General features: G+C 41.3%; 1 protein-coding gene across 2 annotated transcripts in view; it reads left to right on the forward strand.

The window, feature by feature from the left end:
- Window positions 1-9,630, forward strand: part of hsf1 (heat shock transcription factor 1) — an 82,426-nt gene extending 72,796 nt beyond the window's left edge. For both annotated transcript variants that reach the window (XM_028818106.2, XM_028818107.2), the window contains 4 exons: window positions 4,865-4,970; window positions 6,035-6,100; window positions 6,229-6,292; window positions 8,502-9,630. In XM_028818106.2, the coding sequence (XP_028673939.1) occupies window positions 4,865-4,970; window positions 6,035-6,100; window positions 6,229-6,292; window positions 8,502-8,704 (439 nt within the window). In that variant the 3' untranslated portion in view covers window positions 8,705-9,630. The remainder of the gene's footprint in view (window positions 1-4,864; window positions 4,971-6,034; window positions 6,101-6,228; window positions 6,293-8,501) is intronic.
- Window positions 9,631-18,363: the final 8,733 nt, after the last annotated feature.

Below are 18,363 nucleotides of genomic sequence, written 5' to 3' on the forward strand. Positions count from 1 at the left end.
TTTGACTGATTTATTCAAATCCACATGGATTTCCTTATGAAAATATGTAATCTGTTTTTAACAGGCTAAATTAGTTGGTCTTCTGATGGATATAAAATCCATTTTTGCACTCTCTGTGGTTTTCTTTAGGGGCTGCCTTTGTCTATTCCATGACGTCGTTTTGTTGTTTGCACATCATGCTTGGCCTAATGCGGTGTTATTGTATTTATAAAATGTAGTCCTAAAGAAAGTGGCACTTCACTGTAGGAGTTGTGTTTTCCTACTTTAAGAGCCATTGTGACAATGCGGGTTCTGTTCCAATGCTCCCATCTTCCTTTTGGGAGCTCTTGAACCCAACACCGTTGGTAATGTAACCGAATGAGCTGGACAGTGAGGACACAACGAAGTAAGGGGATGGTACAAAATGTTGCATGAGCTTTTATTAAAAAGAACAAAACCAAAAACAGTGTTCAAAATAAATAGTGCAGTGCTCCAAGCATAATTAAATAAATAACCCATTAAAAACAAGTGAAATGTGGAGGTTAAGATCCCATAAATAAATCCAGTTAAAACGAGGTTAAAAACAATGGCTGGAAGCAGTCTCTTAAAACAAAACCCAGTGCCTTCTTTCTACCTGGTGGCTTCCCTGCTTCTCCCTTCCGGGCCTTGCATCAGGCGAGTCGCCTTACCTGCAGCTGACTACTTCTACTGGTCTAGAAGCTTCTGATCCCTGGCTTCGTTTAGTTTCACCAGCCTGAGACTTGGGATCCCCAGCAACCAGGGCGCTCACACTGGGGCTTCCACTTCCCATGCCTCTGACTTCCGCTGCCTTCCGTGGCAAGCCAACCTTCTTTTGGTCACTCCTGCTCCTCTAAAGCGCTCAGCAGGAGCGACCACTACTTTCTGCACCTCTGAGGGCCGGCCAAACACTCTTCAGAGGCTCATCTCCCAGCTGCCTGTGAATACTGTGAGCCGGCGCTCAATTGCTCGCTTACGCACGCACACACACCGGCTTTCAGCTTTCCGCTTACTCTTATTCCTCCACTAACCTCGGTTCTTTTCAGATTTTTTTTCCCCCCTCCATACTCGCGCCCCTACTATATATAATGGGGATGTGGCACAGGTGTGGCGATTAGCAGCTCCCAGCATCAATTATGGATACGGACGATTCCTTACCTGTGCACAGAAGCGAGGAAACACCCGCAACACATCGCATCCGAGTACCTGTCCGGCCACACTACCACGCCCCCTTCTATAAGCCGCGAGTATGGGGATTATTTATTTGAAAAGCTGGCCTTCTCATCTGAGCTGTGGACCCACTATACTACAGCCATTTGCTAGTTACGTTAGAGTACGTTAACGCAATGTACTCTATTGAATGTGCAGTGCCGTACATTTAAAGTGTACTGAAGGCAAAGTAAAGCATCTTTAAGTATGGAAACGACTGAAGTTTGACAAGAAAAGCTACGTTTAGAGAAGACATTTTTTCCAGTTTTTTTGCCTTTTATTCTATATGTGGAGCAACTTTTTTTTCTTCTTGTGTGGACTGTTTTCATTTAATCTTTTAAAAGAAACTTTTGGAATGAGATTTCTTTTGGCATGCATTTGACCTGTTTGATCCTACCTTATTTACCAGCAACTACACCTACCATCTACCTGAATTTAGTCTTGCATATAAAAATACGGAGAGTTCCAAATGCTTTTTAAAAGGTATTACCAGTTGTGTCTGACTTGTGTTTTCCATGATACAGATTAAGATGCAACATGCAGTTTTTAGCTTCTAAGACCACCTTTTTGGTGGGTGTCTTGCTGTTGTCACTTTCATTTGCACCAAACAAGGTGAAATTGATTCACAGTCGCTTATGCTTCCTTATCTGGACAGACTGACACCCTTGAAGGTTAACTGACTTGGTGTTAAACTGTGAGGATAAAGTGTTCCCTGAATTTTGTTGAGCTGTGTGTGTGTGTGTGTGTGTGTGTGTGTGTGTGTGTATAAATAAATATATATATATAATGAATGAGATGTGGTTAACAAAATGCCTATTTTTATAGTTTACAAAATACTTCATTAATCCCAAGGTGAAATTCACATACTCCAGCAGCAGCATATTGATAAAAAAACAATATTAATTAAAGAGTGATAAAAATGCAGTGCAAGTTAAAAAGTGCAAGGTGGAGAGTGCGAGACAGGTATAACAGTCAATAACTTTGTATAATGTTAACGTTTACCCCCCCAGTGGAATTGAAGATCGCATAGTGTGGGGGAGGAACGATCTCCTCAGTCTGTCAGTGGAGCAGGACAGTGACAGCAGTCTGTCGCTGAAGCTGCTCCTCTGTCTGGAGATGATCCTGTTCAGTGGATGCAGTGGATTCCCCATGATTGACAGGAGCCTGCTGAGCGCCCGTCGCTCTGCCACAGATGTCAAACTGTCCAGCTGCGTGCCTACAATAGAGCCTGCCTTCCTCACCAGTTTGTCCAGGCGTGAGGTGTCCCTCTTCTTTATGCTGCCTCCCCAGCACACCACCGCGTAGGAGAGGGCGCTCGCCACAACTGTCTGATAGAATATCTACAGCATCTTATTGCAGATGTTGAAAGACACCAGCCTTCTAAGGAAGTATAATCGGCTCTGTCCTCTCTTGCACAGAGCATCAGTATTGGCAGTCCAGTCCAGTTTATCATCCAACTGCACTCCCAGGTATTTATAGGTCTGTACCCTCTGCACACAGTCACCCCTGACGATCATGGGGTCCATGAGGGGCCTGGGCCTCCTAAAATCCACCAACAGCTCTTTGGTTTTGCTGGTGTTCAGGTGTAGGTGGTTTGAGTCGCACCATTTAACAAAGTCCTTGATTAGGTTCCTATACTCCTCCTCCTGCCCACTCCTGATGCAGTCCACGACAGCAGTGTCATCAGCGAACTTTTGCACGTGGCAGGACTCCAAGTTGTATTGGAAGTCCGATGTATATAGGCTGAACAGGACTGGAGAAAGTACAGTACCTTGCGGTGCTCCTGTGCTACTGACCACAATGTCAGACCTGCAGTTACCGAGATGCACATAAGCTGTCTGCTCAACGAATGTATGGCACTGACTGATCAGCTCCTGTGCACTCGCAAATAGCACTGGGAAACGACTGTTGCCGGTTGTGGCGGTTTAAGGGTTAAGAGGAGTAAAACGGAAAACACAAGAACACTCAGCTGGGGATGCATCACAGTCATTCAGCAGCAAGGAGAAATGAATAACACTGTAGCAGTCCGGTGCTGCTAAGATTCACACCTTCGAGAAGACGGCGATTTATTTATTTTTATAGTGGAGATTTCAGGGACGCACCCTTCCTTGACCCGACCCTCACACACTTAGAGACAAAAACAAAGCAAACCGGTAATCAAACAGCAAATAAAGAATGTAATGAAAACAAATGAAATAAATGAAAACAACGATACCATCCCTGTTCCTTTTACGGCGATACACATTAAATACAACAAAGCACAAACAAAACACACACAGTAAATCATGAAAAACGGCAGTGGATACAATGTAATGATGAAAATAGATAGTCCAGAGATCCGCACGTTGAATGGGAATGTAAAGATAGTCCTACTGCTAGTTCCTGAAATGGTGAAGACAGGTGGACGGGTTCAGGAGTGCTCCTTTCTTTGCAGGATGGCCATGAATCCACTTACAGTCCTCATGTACACAGGCAGACGGCAGACAATCCAGACGCCAACCACGAAACGATCCAGGACAAAACGAATAAGTACAGGTAACCCAACAGAAAGCAGACACCAGGCGCCCTTTTTAAAAGCTGCGCTGACATCCTTTGACCCCAGCACCCTCAACAGTAGACCAATCAGAGCCACTGCTGGGAGTTGCAGTTTCAAATTCTATTGGCTACTTTCACCATCCCAAGCGGCGTTTTCCTCTACATTTGCTTCCTGTTCTCTCTACATTGCAGTATTGTCACGATAAAAGCCATAAAAATTGCGGAGGATATTTGCGGTTTCTGCTGACAATTATTAGATAGGTTTAGATAAGTTCTAAGGGATAAAAAAATGTATGTATGTATGTGTAAAGTTGTGTGACCTTGACAAATATAGTTATAATCAAAGTTATCTTTTTCAGTATTGCACACCTTTGCTCACAAACATTTATTTTCACAGAAACAGTTGCTTCTCATTTATTATGTTAACATGTTTACAATTTAGTTTTCATATTCATAGCAGCCCTTCAGATTCACAACTGAAATAACGCTTCATTAATTGTGGGGTTTTCATCTAGAAAGTGTGACAGTTATTTTCGTAACAGCTGGCTGGTGGCAAAGCTTGTTCAGCAAAGCTTCCATTGTCCAGTGGTTGAATACTTCTACAGACAGAGTGTAACCTTTTTTTCTTAAGACTTTATCATATGTCTACATAATTTTTTTAAAAAGTAATTTTATTTCATAGTACTAGAACACAGAAGTTCCGTACAAAATTTGTTCAGTAAAATAAAAGAATTGTTGAAGGGTCTAAATGCTTATCTGAGTGCCTCATTGTTGTTTTTCTTTAAGTGTCTGGTGTAAATTCTTTGCTTTTCTTTAACTGTTGCAAAAAACGAATGCTTTTCTAAATTATCCAAATCTGCCTTCAATTTTCAGTTTTAAGAGTTTTGTTAACATTTTGTTATTTTGAAATGTGATACCTGTCTATGACTTCACTGATTGTTTTTCTCCTTAGTGGGGTCTAACAGCTTGAGCATTAGACTTTATACTACAAGGTTATCTGTTCAATCCCCACCTCAGACTAGTGTGCTGTCACTTAGCCAGCTTATGCTCCAGTTGTGTAAACCATCAGCACCGTTCTAACAAAGACAAATGCAGTCTCATTTCATGTCTTCTCATTTTTAAGGGGTGAATTGAGTGACCATTTAGAAACTATTGATTCCAATTTGGATAGCCTTCAAGCAATGCTGACGGGACAGTCTATCAGCTTTGATTCCTCACAGATCTTTGATGTAAGTACCCACACACGACGGCTTTAAGTATTCTAGTATTTTTCAAACATTAATAAAATTAGATTTAAGTAATAGTATTTAAAATGATGTTCCATTTTTGTGTTTGACTAACAGGAATCAAATGAGAGCTTTAAATAATATAAAATTAAGATCGAAATTTACAAGTTGGTTCCATCTGTTCCATAGCCGGAAAAATCCAAAGTAGTAATTGGATCAGTGCGCTGGTTTCCTTCCACAGTTTGAAGGCCACGATTCAAATTCTTATTATTATTCACCCCTTTATTTTGTAAGCTTCATTTGATCTGTTACAGTCTGTCAAGGAGACTATTCTAGCAACAGCAAGGACGGGCCATGCCAGTGTGAGGACCTTAGCAACACCAGAGATCCTCAAAGTAGACCACCTTCTCTGGATTGAAAGGAACCAGTTGAGGTGATTTGGCTGTGTAGTCAGTTTGCTCCCAGGTAGTTCTCACAGGGGGTTGTACATAGCATGGTGCTGCCCACTGATAAGGGGCAGACCCAGGAGCACTTTTCTTTTGATAAGACAGTTTCTGGGAATAGGGAGGCTATAATGATAGGATCAGGTCAGTTGTGTTGCTACTGTGACCCTCGCCATGAAGATAATGAGGATTCAGAAATTTCTTTTTTTCCTTTGTACATACAGTTAAACTTGACAGCTTACAAAAGTGTCTCCTTTTAGAGAGAAAAACAGTCCTCAGAAGTGCTTTACCAAACAGAAAGCACAGGAGTGTAATAACAAACTTGCAGCTCAAAAAACAATATTAAGGCCACTCCATGTTGGTCCTGCTGATCCTGGTAACTTGGCATTAAATCAGACGTGGGTCAGTCTCCATCACCTATTATAGAAATCAGTTCAAATGGGAACTGAGAACACCAGTTTAATTTGTTTGATAGAAATTTTCTTTTACTGTATTATTTACTGTTGATATATTTTAGTTTTGTTTGACTGTAAAAGTAACTGGGACACATTTTTATTTAGTCATCGATTAATCAAATACATCTGATTATTATTATTATTCCCCCCCCCCCCCCCCCCTCCACAGATTTTCGGCTCGTCCTTATCTCCTCCTGACTTCAATCTCCCAGATCTCGACACCAGTCTTGCAAGCGTGAGTGTTGCCCTGTTGAAGTACTTTTACCATTGATAATGCTTTTCTCCAGCGCATCACTTTGCTTTACATGTTCTTTATGACTTTCAAAAACCATTTAAAAAAAATGAATTATTGCCTCGTTTCAGATTCATGATTTGTTATCGCAGGACCAAAAATCAATGGAGTCAAATTCAAATACCACCGACACAGGTAGGCATTTGTTTATTAATGTCCCCTCCATTCCACAGTTCCAGAAATGTGTGGATTACAGTCTGACCTGCAGGTAATATGTGAGGACTCCTAGTTCTTTGCTTGGACTTCCTGAAACTAAACCTGAGAAAATGTCATCTCCTTCTTCTATGTACACATATAAAATCCAACGTCTGTCTGTCTGCTTTTTTTTTTTTTTTGTTCTTTATTTCGCCTTATACAATTTCTTGTATTAGGAATTTGTTCGTTTTCGCATACCCCTTGGGATCAGGGCACAGGGTCAGCCATTGTACAGTGCCCCTGGAGCAATTACAGGTTAAGGGTCTTGCTCAAGGGCCCAGCAGAGTAGGATCTCTTTTTGGCAGTGACGGGGATTCGAACCGGCAACCTCCTGGATACCAGCACAGATCCTTAGCCTTAGAGCCACCACTCCGCTTTTCACAAGTGAACTACGTAATGGAAATTTAGATCATTTTTTTTCTATAATTTGGTTGAACATTCCGGTTGATTTTGCGACCTCTCTCATCGCCAAGTATCATAGTTCGGTTGCGGTACTGATTTATTTGCACGAATCTGAGAGAGACTGAACAGGCCGAGGGGGGCAGGGCCCTCCTCACTCACACTCCTGCCTCGGGGCGTATCTTACATCCACTTAGCTAGCAAATGAGCAAACTACTTAACGGATTTAGATCAGGTTTTTTTCTAGAATTTGCATGAACGTTCCGGTTGATTTTGCGACTTCTCTCATCGCGCTAGGTGTCATAGTTCGCTTGCAGGAGCGATCTATTCGTGCTAATCTGAGACACAGGCTGCAGGCCAAGGGCAGTGGGGAGTCGGTGTACCTCTGTGTTTTGGAGTGTACCTTGCCTCCGCTTAGCTAGTGAGACCTTTTTGTTTATTGATTTTTAAAGTTTGTCCTGTTTCACTACTACTCGTGCAGAGCCACAGAGGGAATGGAGAGTATTGTATAAAACTAAATAATTAAATGTGACAGAAATTGTCATTATTGCTTATTCATTTATATATTTTATTAATTCTTCATGCATTTATTTTAGCGAGACTACAACATGGATTTGAATATTTTGAATGAAAACTGTTATTTTCACCCATCACAAGTGAGTACTGTGTTGTTATTGGTGAATTGTCGGTAAAGTGTGCACAAGTCTTTGGCCTTTAAGTGCTACATTTATAGGCAGATGCCACATGTCAGACGCGGCCTCCAGAGGGGATTATGAATTCAGGCCTTCTTGAATGTAAATAGCTGCTTTGTGCAGTAATTCTGGATGCCCTTTTTTGCACTTGTGTCCACAATGAACATGCACAGTCACAACTCTGAGCATATGCTTTGCTTGTCTCGGGGAATCTTGTGGCTCATTGGGTTGTGCAAAGCTATAACTGTGCAAGACCCCCCCTCTACCAGCTAATCATATTACTCACAAAAGCCCACCCTCTCAACTTTGTCAGGTGTAAATGACAGTTTTCATTTCAAGTTGTGTTTCATGTTGAAATAAATAAATGAACAAATTGTTTAGTGACCGAAAGAACGAGATCGCGAATACAAGTGGCTGAAATGAGTTTCCTCCGCAGGGTGTCTGGGCTCTCCCTTAAAGATAGGGTGAGAAGCTCAGTCATCCGGGAGGGGCTCAGAGTAGAGCCGCCGCTCCTCCGCATCGAGAGGAGTCAGATGAGGTGGCTCGGGCATCTGATCAGGATGCCTCCTGGACGCCTCCCTGGTGAGGTGTTCCGGGCACGTCCAACCGGGCGGAGGCCCCGGGAAGACCCAGGACACGATGGAGGGACTATGTCTCACGGCTGGCCTGGGAACGCCTTGGGATTCTCCCGGAAGAGCTAGAAGAAGTGGCCGGGGAGAGGGAAGTCTGGGCATCTCTGCTCAAGCTGCTGCCCCCGCGACCCGACCTCGGATAAGCGGAAGAGGATGGATGGATGGACAAATCATGAAATTAGTCTGTACGGAAACATTTTTCATGGCACAATTGGATATTTATGCTTGCAAATCATTTTGCTTTTATGCATTTATTGCCACAATGCACAAACACATTTATTTATAATAACTTTGTTCATATTGTTCCTCCATAACTAATGACTAATTTAACTAGAGCATAAGCAGTTTCTTTGTAATTTATTATATTTAACTTCTAATTTTAATATTTTGGAAATCCTAATATGTCCCCCCTGCTGTTGCCTACAGGAAAGCAGTTGATCCAGTACACAGCGCAGCCCTTGTTTCTGCTGGACCCTAGCAGCACCGAGGCCAGCGGGGGAGACTTGCCTGTACTTTTTGAGCTAGAAGACGACTCTTACTTCAGTTCTGGCAATGATGCCGAGGATCCCACAGCTTCTCTCCTTTCAGAGACTTACCAGCCTAAAGCTAAAGACCCTGCATTGTCATAAACTTTCCAGTTTCCTCATGTGGCTTGTGCAACTCTCTCTTTATATGTAAAATTCAATCTTACATATTTGTTAGCACCCTTGAATGAATGTTTTCTTGACTTGGGATGATCTGGCTCTCCGCTGCTCTGACTTTTCTTTTAAGGTTTGCCAAATAAGGCATGTGACTTCAACTGAATGTCTTCCAAATGGTTGAAATATACTTGGGGCGCAAGTGACAGTTTCGTAAAGGATGCTGCTTCGTGGATTCGGTAGGTTGACTTCACCACTACATCGATGACATGAAATACTTGTTCTGAGATCCCGTCAGGTACTTTCTGTTGTGCTTAAATGGAGTATCTGTCTGTCGTCATAACTGAATACTCTACTGTGCATATAAAGCTCATTTTGACTTGTAAATGTTAATTTGTTGGGTGGGGGGAAGAAAAAAAATCTGACAGAGACATGCCTTGAGGAGCTTTACGACAAGATAAAAACGATACAAGTTGATAAAGCTCCTGATACAAGTTGATAAAGCTCCTGAAGAAACAGTTTCTTAAGCTACAACGTTTGTATTGTAGAAAAGATTTACTTCAAATATTCAATCCTCGACAGAATACCGGGTCTCAGACTTGACGTACGTGGCTCATCTGGGTTATGCTATTGTATGGCTTTGATATGGGAGGACCAAACAACTGCACTGCCCACCGTGTATTTAAAGTGAGACGCAGATTTTTGCTTTGCATTTGTTAAAGGCCAAATATTTGCAGTTTGAATTGCTCTCTTGGTTTCAGAATCCACCAAGTTACAAAACGTGACAGCATTGTTAAAAGGAAAAAAAGAGGTCATCTTTTTGCTGTAAATTCTAACTATTTTCTTAAGTAGTTAACAACATTTTTCATGATAAATAAGCAACCTTCATTACCTTTGAACATGTTGCTTCAATTGTTAATATGGATGACTATAGGGATTAATAAGGAGTTTGTAATCCAAAAGCTTTGTTTTTGAAATTTTCTCTGAAAAGAAATGCGTAGATTTCTTTCTATTGTATTTACAATTATTAGTCCGACTAGCTGAGCATCAGGGAACGTTCCTTCCCTGTAACCGTTGTAAAGATTAGACTAATGCCAGTTAGGTGCTGAAATTTTTTTGTTCGAATTGACCACAGCAGATTTCGGTGACAGGATCCAATTCTTTTGGTAACGTACGTGGGTTTTTGCACTGGCATCTCCTCTGTTTCTAGAAGGACTGTTACAATGCTGTGAGGTTGTCTTTGCACCAGTGCAAGGGATTAAAAGTCCGCTTAATGCTCTTCTCCAGTTCTCTTCTCCAGTTTTTTTTAAAAAGTTCAGTGGTTCCTTGTTAAAAGGAGGAATGGTTACATATATAGAACATGTAGAGTTCTCCACCAAGTAAGATGGATACGTACTCCTGACAGGCTGCGGCACCTTCACCTTTCAAAAACGCCCAGCAAGCCTCTCTGAACTGTGCAGCCCCTCCATGCACTTAAAGTATTGATTGTAAACTGATCCATTTGAACGTCAATGCCAAATCACTTTTAAAATAAATGTGCACTATTTTGGCATCTTAAAAGTAAAAACCTTTTTATATAAAAAGATTAGTAAAATTTTAGGATTTTTTTTTTTTTTAATTTCCTGCTGCAGCCTTTCAAACTCTCACTGCAGGAAATGGACCACGGCCAGCGGACGCCGTCTCCCTCCGGTCGTAGTGAGGTTTGTAGCTCCACTCCCTCCAGGTCTTGTAAATGGTGCTTTTACTCTCCATTGAGCTGTAGCCATGTGACCAGGGGGGCGGAGCCTACAGCGTGGAGCGCCCCCAGGTGTGTATTCACAGCCGCTACGTGGACAGGCACGCGGCCATCTTCATACCGTACGGGTGTGCGCGCAGACATCGGCGTGTGTCGTGGGAGTGAAGCCGTGTGTTTGAGTCAAATACAGAAGTTAAAAACCCGGCATGTTCTCGTTGGAGCGAGGGGCACAAATAATAACTTGTGTTATCAAAGCATCCACGGGAATTTAAGTTCTGCGTTGGCGATGCTACTCTGATAAGGGGGTTTTGTGGGTGGCGATTTTCAGTTGCCATTTTAAAGGCTGGTAGGTTTCTTCCCGTCTTTTCCATGTTAAATTGTTTTTCTTCATGTTGATAGGCGAATGGGATCACAGGCTGGCGTTGTGACATGAGCCACACGTTTATATTTGGCTTCTTTCTTTTTTTTTGTAAGCCATTTGAAACATGAACAGTCTTCTGGACTTTTGTTTCTTAGTACGTTTCCTTTTGATTGTAATGAATAATAAGCTATTTCATGACATGACAGTTGTTGAGACAATTTTAAAATTGTAATATCCATATCCTGGAAAAGGCTATAAACATAAAAAGTATGCAGAACAGTTTTTTCTTCTGGAATGTTTCTAAATAGCACCGAAAGCCTTTATTTTAGTTACATTTCACCTTGTGTATGTATATAAATATATATAATATATATATATATATATTTTTATAGAACTTAGAAAGTTGTCTTTGTCTATTCTGGAAAGTGAAACCAGCTGTGTGTATATGTATATATATATATATATATATATATATATATATATATATATATATATATATATATATACAGTGGAACCTCTAGATACGAGTTTAATTCGTTCCAGCACTGAGCTTGTATAGCGAATTTCTCGTATCTAGAACAAACTTCCCCATTGAAAATAATGGAAATCCAGTTAATCCGTTCCGCACCCCAAATATATTAACATAAAAATCAATTTTCCTAACAAATAACACTATTAAAGGTAGACTACAGTATATATAATTTATCAAATAACACTGGTAAATAACATAACTGATTATTAAAAGAATCAAAACAGGTGTCCAAAGTGCAGTAGAGCATTCAATAAATGTTTAAATAAATAATCCTTAAAACAGTTGTGAAGTGGAGGTTTAAAATACACAAGAATAACAATCCTTTAACACAAGGTTAAAACGTCAAAAGGATGCCGTCTTTAAAAAACAGATGACAATCCCCGGTGCTTCTTCTCTGTTAGCGTCTCACCTGCGGGCTCTGCAACAGGCGAGACACTCTTAATGCAGCTGACCTTCTCTACACCGTCCTGCTTCAGCTGTTTGGCTCGCCTGTTCAGCTACACGCGAGCCTGCTCGTCTCTCTCTTTCTCCTTTTACTTCTTCTCCCCCTTAGCCGGCTCGCGCTTCTCTGTATATGCGGGGAGGACATGGCAGCTGCAGCCCATCAGCCACAGGAACAATCATGGATGTGGGCAGTTTCCCACCTGTGCCCTTAAGTGAGAAACGCAGACACCGCAGATCGCGGCTCGCAACTGCTACCACGCCCCCTCGCTAAGCTGAGAGCTATACCCACAGCCTGGCTCGTGGCTCGTTACGCGAGCCAATGCTCGCATTTAGATCAGAAATTTTCGCTCATACTTTCCTCGTATTTTGAATTTCTCGTATACAGAGGTGATCGTATCTCGAGGTTCCACTGTATTATATAAATATAAGCTTCAAAGTTAAGTAAGTGTATGGGACAGATAACCTTTATATTTGATTCTTTGTCTTCTGTTATAAGGACAGGTGCGCAGATCTGCCATGTGCCGCGTTTTTCTACTAAAGGAGCGCTGAGGACTTCAGACTTGATCCGTGCGATCTCCATTCTCGAGACAGAAGCTCTTGTGGTGTGAATGCCATGAGAGACAGTGGGCTGGGGGGTCGCGATGCGGTGGTCCAATACACAATCACAAACATGCAGCGATTTCCCTTTGTGTTGTTCCTTATCATGTTTGTGCCATTTAAGGCAGCGGTGTCCATTGGTTTCACGTTTACATTAGACGGTTTTTCATTGATGCCTGTGATGGTGATGTTTTATTTAAATATGCTTTTTAATTTCAGTATTTGAAGTCTCTGTTCTTGGCTCCAGAATTCTGTTACTCAAAGCCTCTTCTGACTGGGGTCTTCGTGAAGACTTGGCGTGGTACAGTGGGCTTCATCCGCAGTGCTTAGAATCTCATCGCGCGATAGACGCCTTTACAGTTTATCTGTTCCTAGGACTCCCACCAGTCGCCCTTTTATGGTGGTTTGGAAATCCACTTGCGGTCCATCCCATATCTGACTCATACAACAATATAAAGACAAATCCTTCACATGAATGTTTTTTTGTTTTCTTTTATTTTACAGTTCGGGGGTCTGCCAGCAAAAGCGCCAATTTCAAACCGCACTCCTCATTGAGGACTCTGATTTTGAAAAGTGTCGTGTTGTCCTTTTGCTGCGCAGGACGTGGCACACGCAAGTGCAGGGGACGTTCATTCATAACATGCGAGAAGCCAGGCAGAGGGGGCATCGCGTGGATAGCCAAAGCTGCTGTTTAGAAACTTTTTGTATTCGAGTTGCACTTGAGCAAAACTGAAGCAATGTTGTGAACTGTATTTTCATGTTTGTTTCCAAAAAAAATGTTCATTTTAACATAAGACTTTAGTTTCGGTTTGTAAATAGTTCCCTATTTTTTTTATCTTGCAGCACCTTTTTTATATTTAGTCACTATTTCAGTGTCAGATTGATGTTCAGCTATTGAAGCCTTTCTCAGTTCTTTGTCCATAAATATATATATTTTTTTTGGCCAGCTGCTAATAAATAGTTGAACCCGAGGACAAATCAGATGGACTGTTAACACACACTTTTGGATTTAGCGCATTGCGGTGCTTTACTTAACTTTCCGACAGAAGCTCCCGTTAGCTGCTTACTAGCCATTGAAAGCGAGTTTGCTTCACAGCAATAAAAGACTCGGAAAGAGGGTTTAGAAGGCAACGTCTGGGGAGACGACGGTACACGAGAGAAGCTCGCCATCATTTACACGTTTGGTTTGGTATTGCAGTAACAGATGCATGTTAGGTTCAGCCGACTCCCAGAAATGCAATTTTTGTAATAAAATTTACATTGTAATAATTATAGTACTTTTTTCTTCCGAAGGTTCTCGTGTGTAAACGGACGTTGCATAATTTGCTTTTTCTTCTGTACCACCTATTTATGGTTTTAAAGGAAAGAAGCCTTGGTATTAAAATTGGGTGTTTATTAAACAAAACGTTTGACATTGTACTTACTGTATGTGCTGTGAAAATTTTCACTAAACAGTTTCACCATTATGATCTGTACATTCTTGTGTTATTTTTACTAAATGTAAATTAACTCTGCCTTTAAAATGGAAATAGGTTATGAATGTTATGTTAAACCTTGCAAATCTATCCATTATTTTAATCTGCTTAGTCCTCTCGAAGAATTTGGGGGGTTGGAGAAGATCCCAGCAGCATCAGGTACAAGGCAGGAATCAAACCTGTCTGAAACGTGACACGCAAAGGACCCTGCAGTGCACTAATTTACACCCCACTAGTGACGAGTGGCTGCTGATGAACACTGGCCGACTTCCACCCTTAAACACTTGATCGGTAAATTAGACAAATTCTCAAAGAATTATTATTTTTTGTTTGTTTCAGCACCTGCTTTTCTGTGCTTTATGGCAGTTTAGTTGAGGTGCTCCTTTACAGGAAGGATTACAGTACTTGAAGAATTGTCACTCTGCTGCCGCGCAGTCAAACTTTAAGAAAGACAGCGAAGTCAGGAATATTGACTGAGGAGAGGGAACGCGAGGACTCATCCTGTGTATGGAGAGGAGTGCATCTATGGCAGAAATGAAAAGACAAGGAGTTAAAGACCTTCTAGTCTGGTGGTCACTCCTTGTCCGAATGTGGATGGTGAGTGAGTTTGTGCTAATAAAGAATCTCTCAGTTGGAATTAAAAAGAGCAGATGAAGAAGAATTTACCTTCGCAGCATCCTAAAGAATTGGGCTTACTAGCTCAAGAGTGTCAGTTTTAGGTGTAAATGTGTTGAGCATGTTTGCCTTTTATCTGAATTGTGGTTTGTAATTATGACAAGAATTATTTTATATTGTACAAAATATATATATGATATACACATTCCACATGTTTTAGTGTAGTGGTCCTCAATCACAGTCCTGGAGGACCACAGTGGCTACGGGTTTTCATTCCAGCCAAGAACTCGGTCCTTGCTGATAATGATAGTTGGTGTTTAACGCTACGCCTTGTTAGCACTTTCATTCATCAAAGACAAATGTTAGTACTTTGTAGATCAGAGGTCCTCAATTACAGTCCTGGAGGTCTGCTATGGCTGCAGGTTTTCACTTTAACCAGTTTCTTAATTAGAACTCTTTTATTTACTACTAAAGCAATACGTTTTTTGGGCTTAATTTTAGTTCCCTTGCCCGTTACCATTCACAGCCCTTAATTGTTGCCTGTTTTCTTACCAGACATTAGTTAATAATGAGACGCTGATGACCAATAAACCAGCAGCTCTCCAGCTCACGTGCTTACCATGAAGTATCTGTGATAAAAATGTTTAGAAATGAATGAGAGGGGAATTGGAAGGACCATTAAGTTTAAATCTGTTCTGCTCCACAAAACAAATGGATGATATTCTCAGAGAAGGAAACTCTACAGTGCAATTCAAATTGCTGTTGGATGAATGTGAGCATGAAGAAGCCAAATAGCTCAATGCCAGGTTTCATTATCAGCATGGACCGCTTTCTGACTAGGAGACTAGCTGGAATAAAAACCTGCAGCCACTGCGGTCCTCCAGGACCGGTGATTGAGGACCCGTTTTAGGGGATTTTATTTTAGTTTTTTTTTTTTATGGAAATTTAACAATAGGCCTTCAGAATTTCATTTGGTAATAAGAAGTCAACAGGTGGACCACTTTAATACGGGCTTCTGTAAGGCTGGTTATGTAGGAGTTCAACAGTGCTTAAAAAAATATAAAGGATGACGGAAAACAACTGGGAATTGGCCAGTTCTAGAAACACGAAATCACTGGTCGGTATCGGCCCTAAAAACCTGAGCGGCCGACACCAGGTAAACAAAAAAATAATAGTTACCTGTGAAAAACCCACCCAGACACGAGGGGGTCATGCAAACTCCAACTGGGGAGAGAGACTGAAGGCCTGCACAGTAAGACCTTTGAAATGGAAATACCGCCCTTCTAATACTTTATTAGTTATATACTTCAATTTTTAAATACAACGTTGACAACACATTTTCAGAGAACAGAGGTCTTCAACGACTGCTCTGTAAACCTGGACCGTGCAGTTCACCTCCAGCCACACTTGGATTAGATGTGGTGGCTCTTGTTTCCAGTGCCCACTATGTGAGTTTTATTTTATTTAGTCCTCTTCATTTCTTGTGCTTTTCTCTATTACATTAGCAGGTGTTTCTTGATGTTTACCCTCCTACTCCTGTAGGATAAGGTTACGCTCCCACCTGGTGTTTTTGAGGAGCCTTCAGTGCAGAGGTGTTTGATGACGGATCGTCATTTTCCATTAACGTCAGGTGAAGTGTTCAGTTCTGTTTCCTGCTCAGGAAATCTTTCATTAATGTGTGAGACGAGCAAAGGCAAGGTATTTGGTTTGGAAGTTCACCTCTGTGTTGATGTGGTCCTTTCAGTTTCTGGTAGGACAGACGCTGGTGCTCATGTTCACATCTTCATGGTGTCTCCTGCCATATACTGCCACTCGTTTGCAGGTTCTTGGCACTGGACGTAGAATCTCCAGCAAGATCTGCTCCTCGACTTGACGATCCAATTAGTGGATGAGGTGTGTGGATCTTGTTAGATGAAAGAAACTTCAACTTTCCCATCACTCTTTACTTTCACTCCTGTTATTGAGTTTTCCACTTTATTGAAAAATGACTTTTTATATTGGGTGTTGCAGAATATTTTTCTTCTGATGCTGTTAATTGAGCTTGTAAACAGTCAAAAGTCAAATGCCTTGTCCTTTAATTGCATTCTCATAATAATAAAAAGTTAGTTTATAGTCTGCTTTCACTGATTAGCTTTTTATTATTTACTGTTTTTGGCTTACGCCTTTATCCAAGAGGACTTACAACACTTGGGAGGTACAATTGATTACATTTCTTATGTCTCACACAGCAGGATTTGAACCCCCAACCTCGGGGTCTGAAGTCCAGCGCCTTACCCAGTAACTACACGGCCTGCCTGAGTGTCAGACCAGCCTTCTACAAACATAAGCAGAGTGTGGAGCGGAGTTTCGGCGGTTATTTCATTTTGTGACAATTTCCCACCTGTATGTTTTTGCCCTCTCTGAGTATCAGTAGTATACAAATATCAAACTCGGGATAAGTCAATGCACTATAATGCAGTATACAGTAAGGAAAAAGACAAATAACTCGGGCACAAGTCTGAGTTTGAAGTAATGGCTTATTTGTTGCATTTCAGCAATCGCACAGAATCAGAACTGTAGTTTTCAAAGAGCAGTATTGTGGTGTTAATATTATAAATATTTTAAATAAGTAGATCATTTTATTGTTTGACAATGTCACTTTACACAAGCCTGGCTGTTTACAATGCATAGATTCTTTAAAAAAAAAAGTTACATATGAGTAGCATAGTTCTAAAACACGTACGTTCCTGCCACTTACGTTTAATTAAATATGCTGTTTAGAAAAAATATATTAAAAAAATTTGAATTTTCCCATTATTCCGTCACTGTTGTTTTTTTTCCGGACCATTTCGTCGAAACAGTTGAGGCTGTAGCGTAAAAGTTTAACTTGCGGTTTGACATGAAAATCAGCAGGTATCCTCCAGTTCCACATTTTCTGTACCTTGAATGAGTGGAAAGAAATAATTAGGACAGGAGTTTAGCATTCAGAGAGTGGAGAAGGGCACCGCTGGACACGTCAACCCGTGAAAATCAACGTACGGGGGGCTTGGGGACCCTGGGGGATCAAACACACTGTCTGTCTGATAGGCACAAATGGATTGACTGCAGTGTATTTACCCCTAGGAGGACATGAGGATTTTTTTTTTAATATTATAAAATAACAACCCAAAAAAACGAAAGAAAAGTTCAAACTTTGCCAAAGAGATAAAGAGCCGTTGCAGTGGCAGCGAGGCACTATAAAGATGTATTGCCGTACTGTAGGTATGAAGGAGCCCCAGTAGTGAGTTTGCGCTCGTCTGCTAAATAATTTGTTGGCTGAAGTTCTCAATGGTTTAAAAATCTGCAACACGCAGTATTAGTTCTAGCACATTCCTGTCATGTCTACTGTATTGTCTGTTCTTCACCTGCTCGAGTTTCTAGTAAAGGCAGATCAGGAAGTTCATCCCCAGCTGATGATCGAACCACAGCCGCCGCCTTTTAATGTGCTGGTGGCCATATTGTGTTTTTAGTTCAAAATAAACCACTTCTACAAGAATTATACCTGCAGTGCACTTCCTAAAGCTCTCTCTTCACCTTCCTATCTCCTCCCTCGTGCACACTTCTCCAAAGCTGATAGCCGGCACAGTAAACCTGGGATTTATTATCTCTTTAAACTCGGCCCCCTTCAGGGTCACCTATTCACCTCCCTAAAGTCTAAAGCCTCTAAACGTTTCCTTTCCTTTGCTGTCTTGTTGTACGTCATTAACGTCCACCCTCTAGTAAGTATTTCATAACCCTGCTCTCTCAATAGGCGGCCGGACAGCCCGGAGTGTTTCCTCCTTGGCAGTGTACAGGAATTCGGGTCTTGGGGAATCTGTTTAACAGTTCAGGACTTCTGAAGACCCGGTCTTTACAAGCACATTTTAATTTCTT

This window comes from Erpetoichthys calabaricus, chromosome 13 (genome assembly GCF_900747795.2).
Source record: "Erpetoichthys calabaricus chromosome 13, fErpCal1.3, whole genome shotgun sequence".
NCBI classification, from domain to species: Eukaryota; Metazoa; Chordata; class Cladistia; order Polypteriformes; family Polypteridae; genus Erpetoichthys; species Erpetoichthys calabaricus.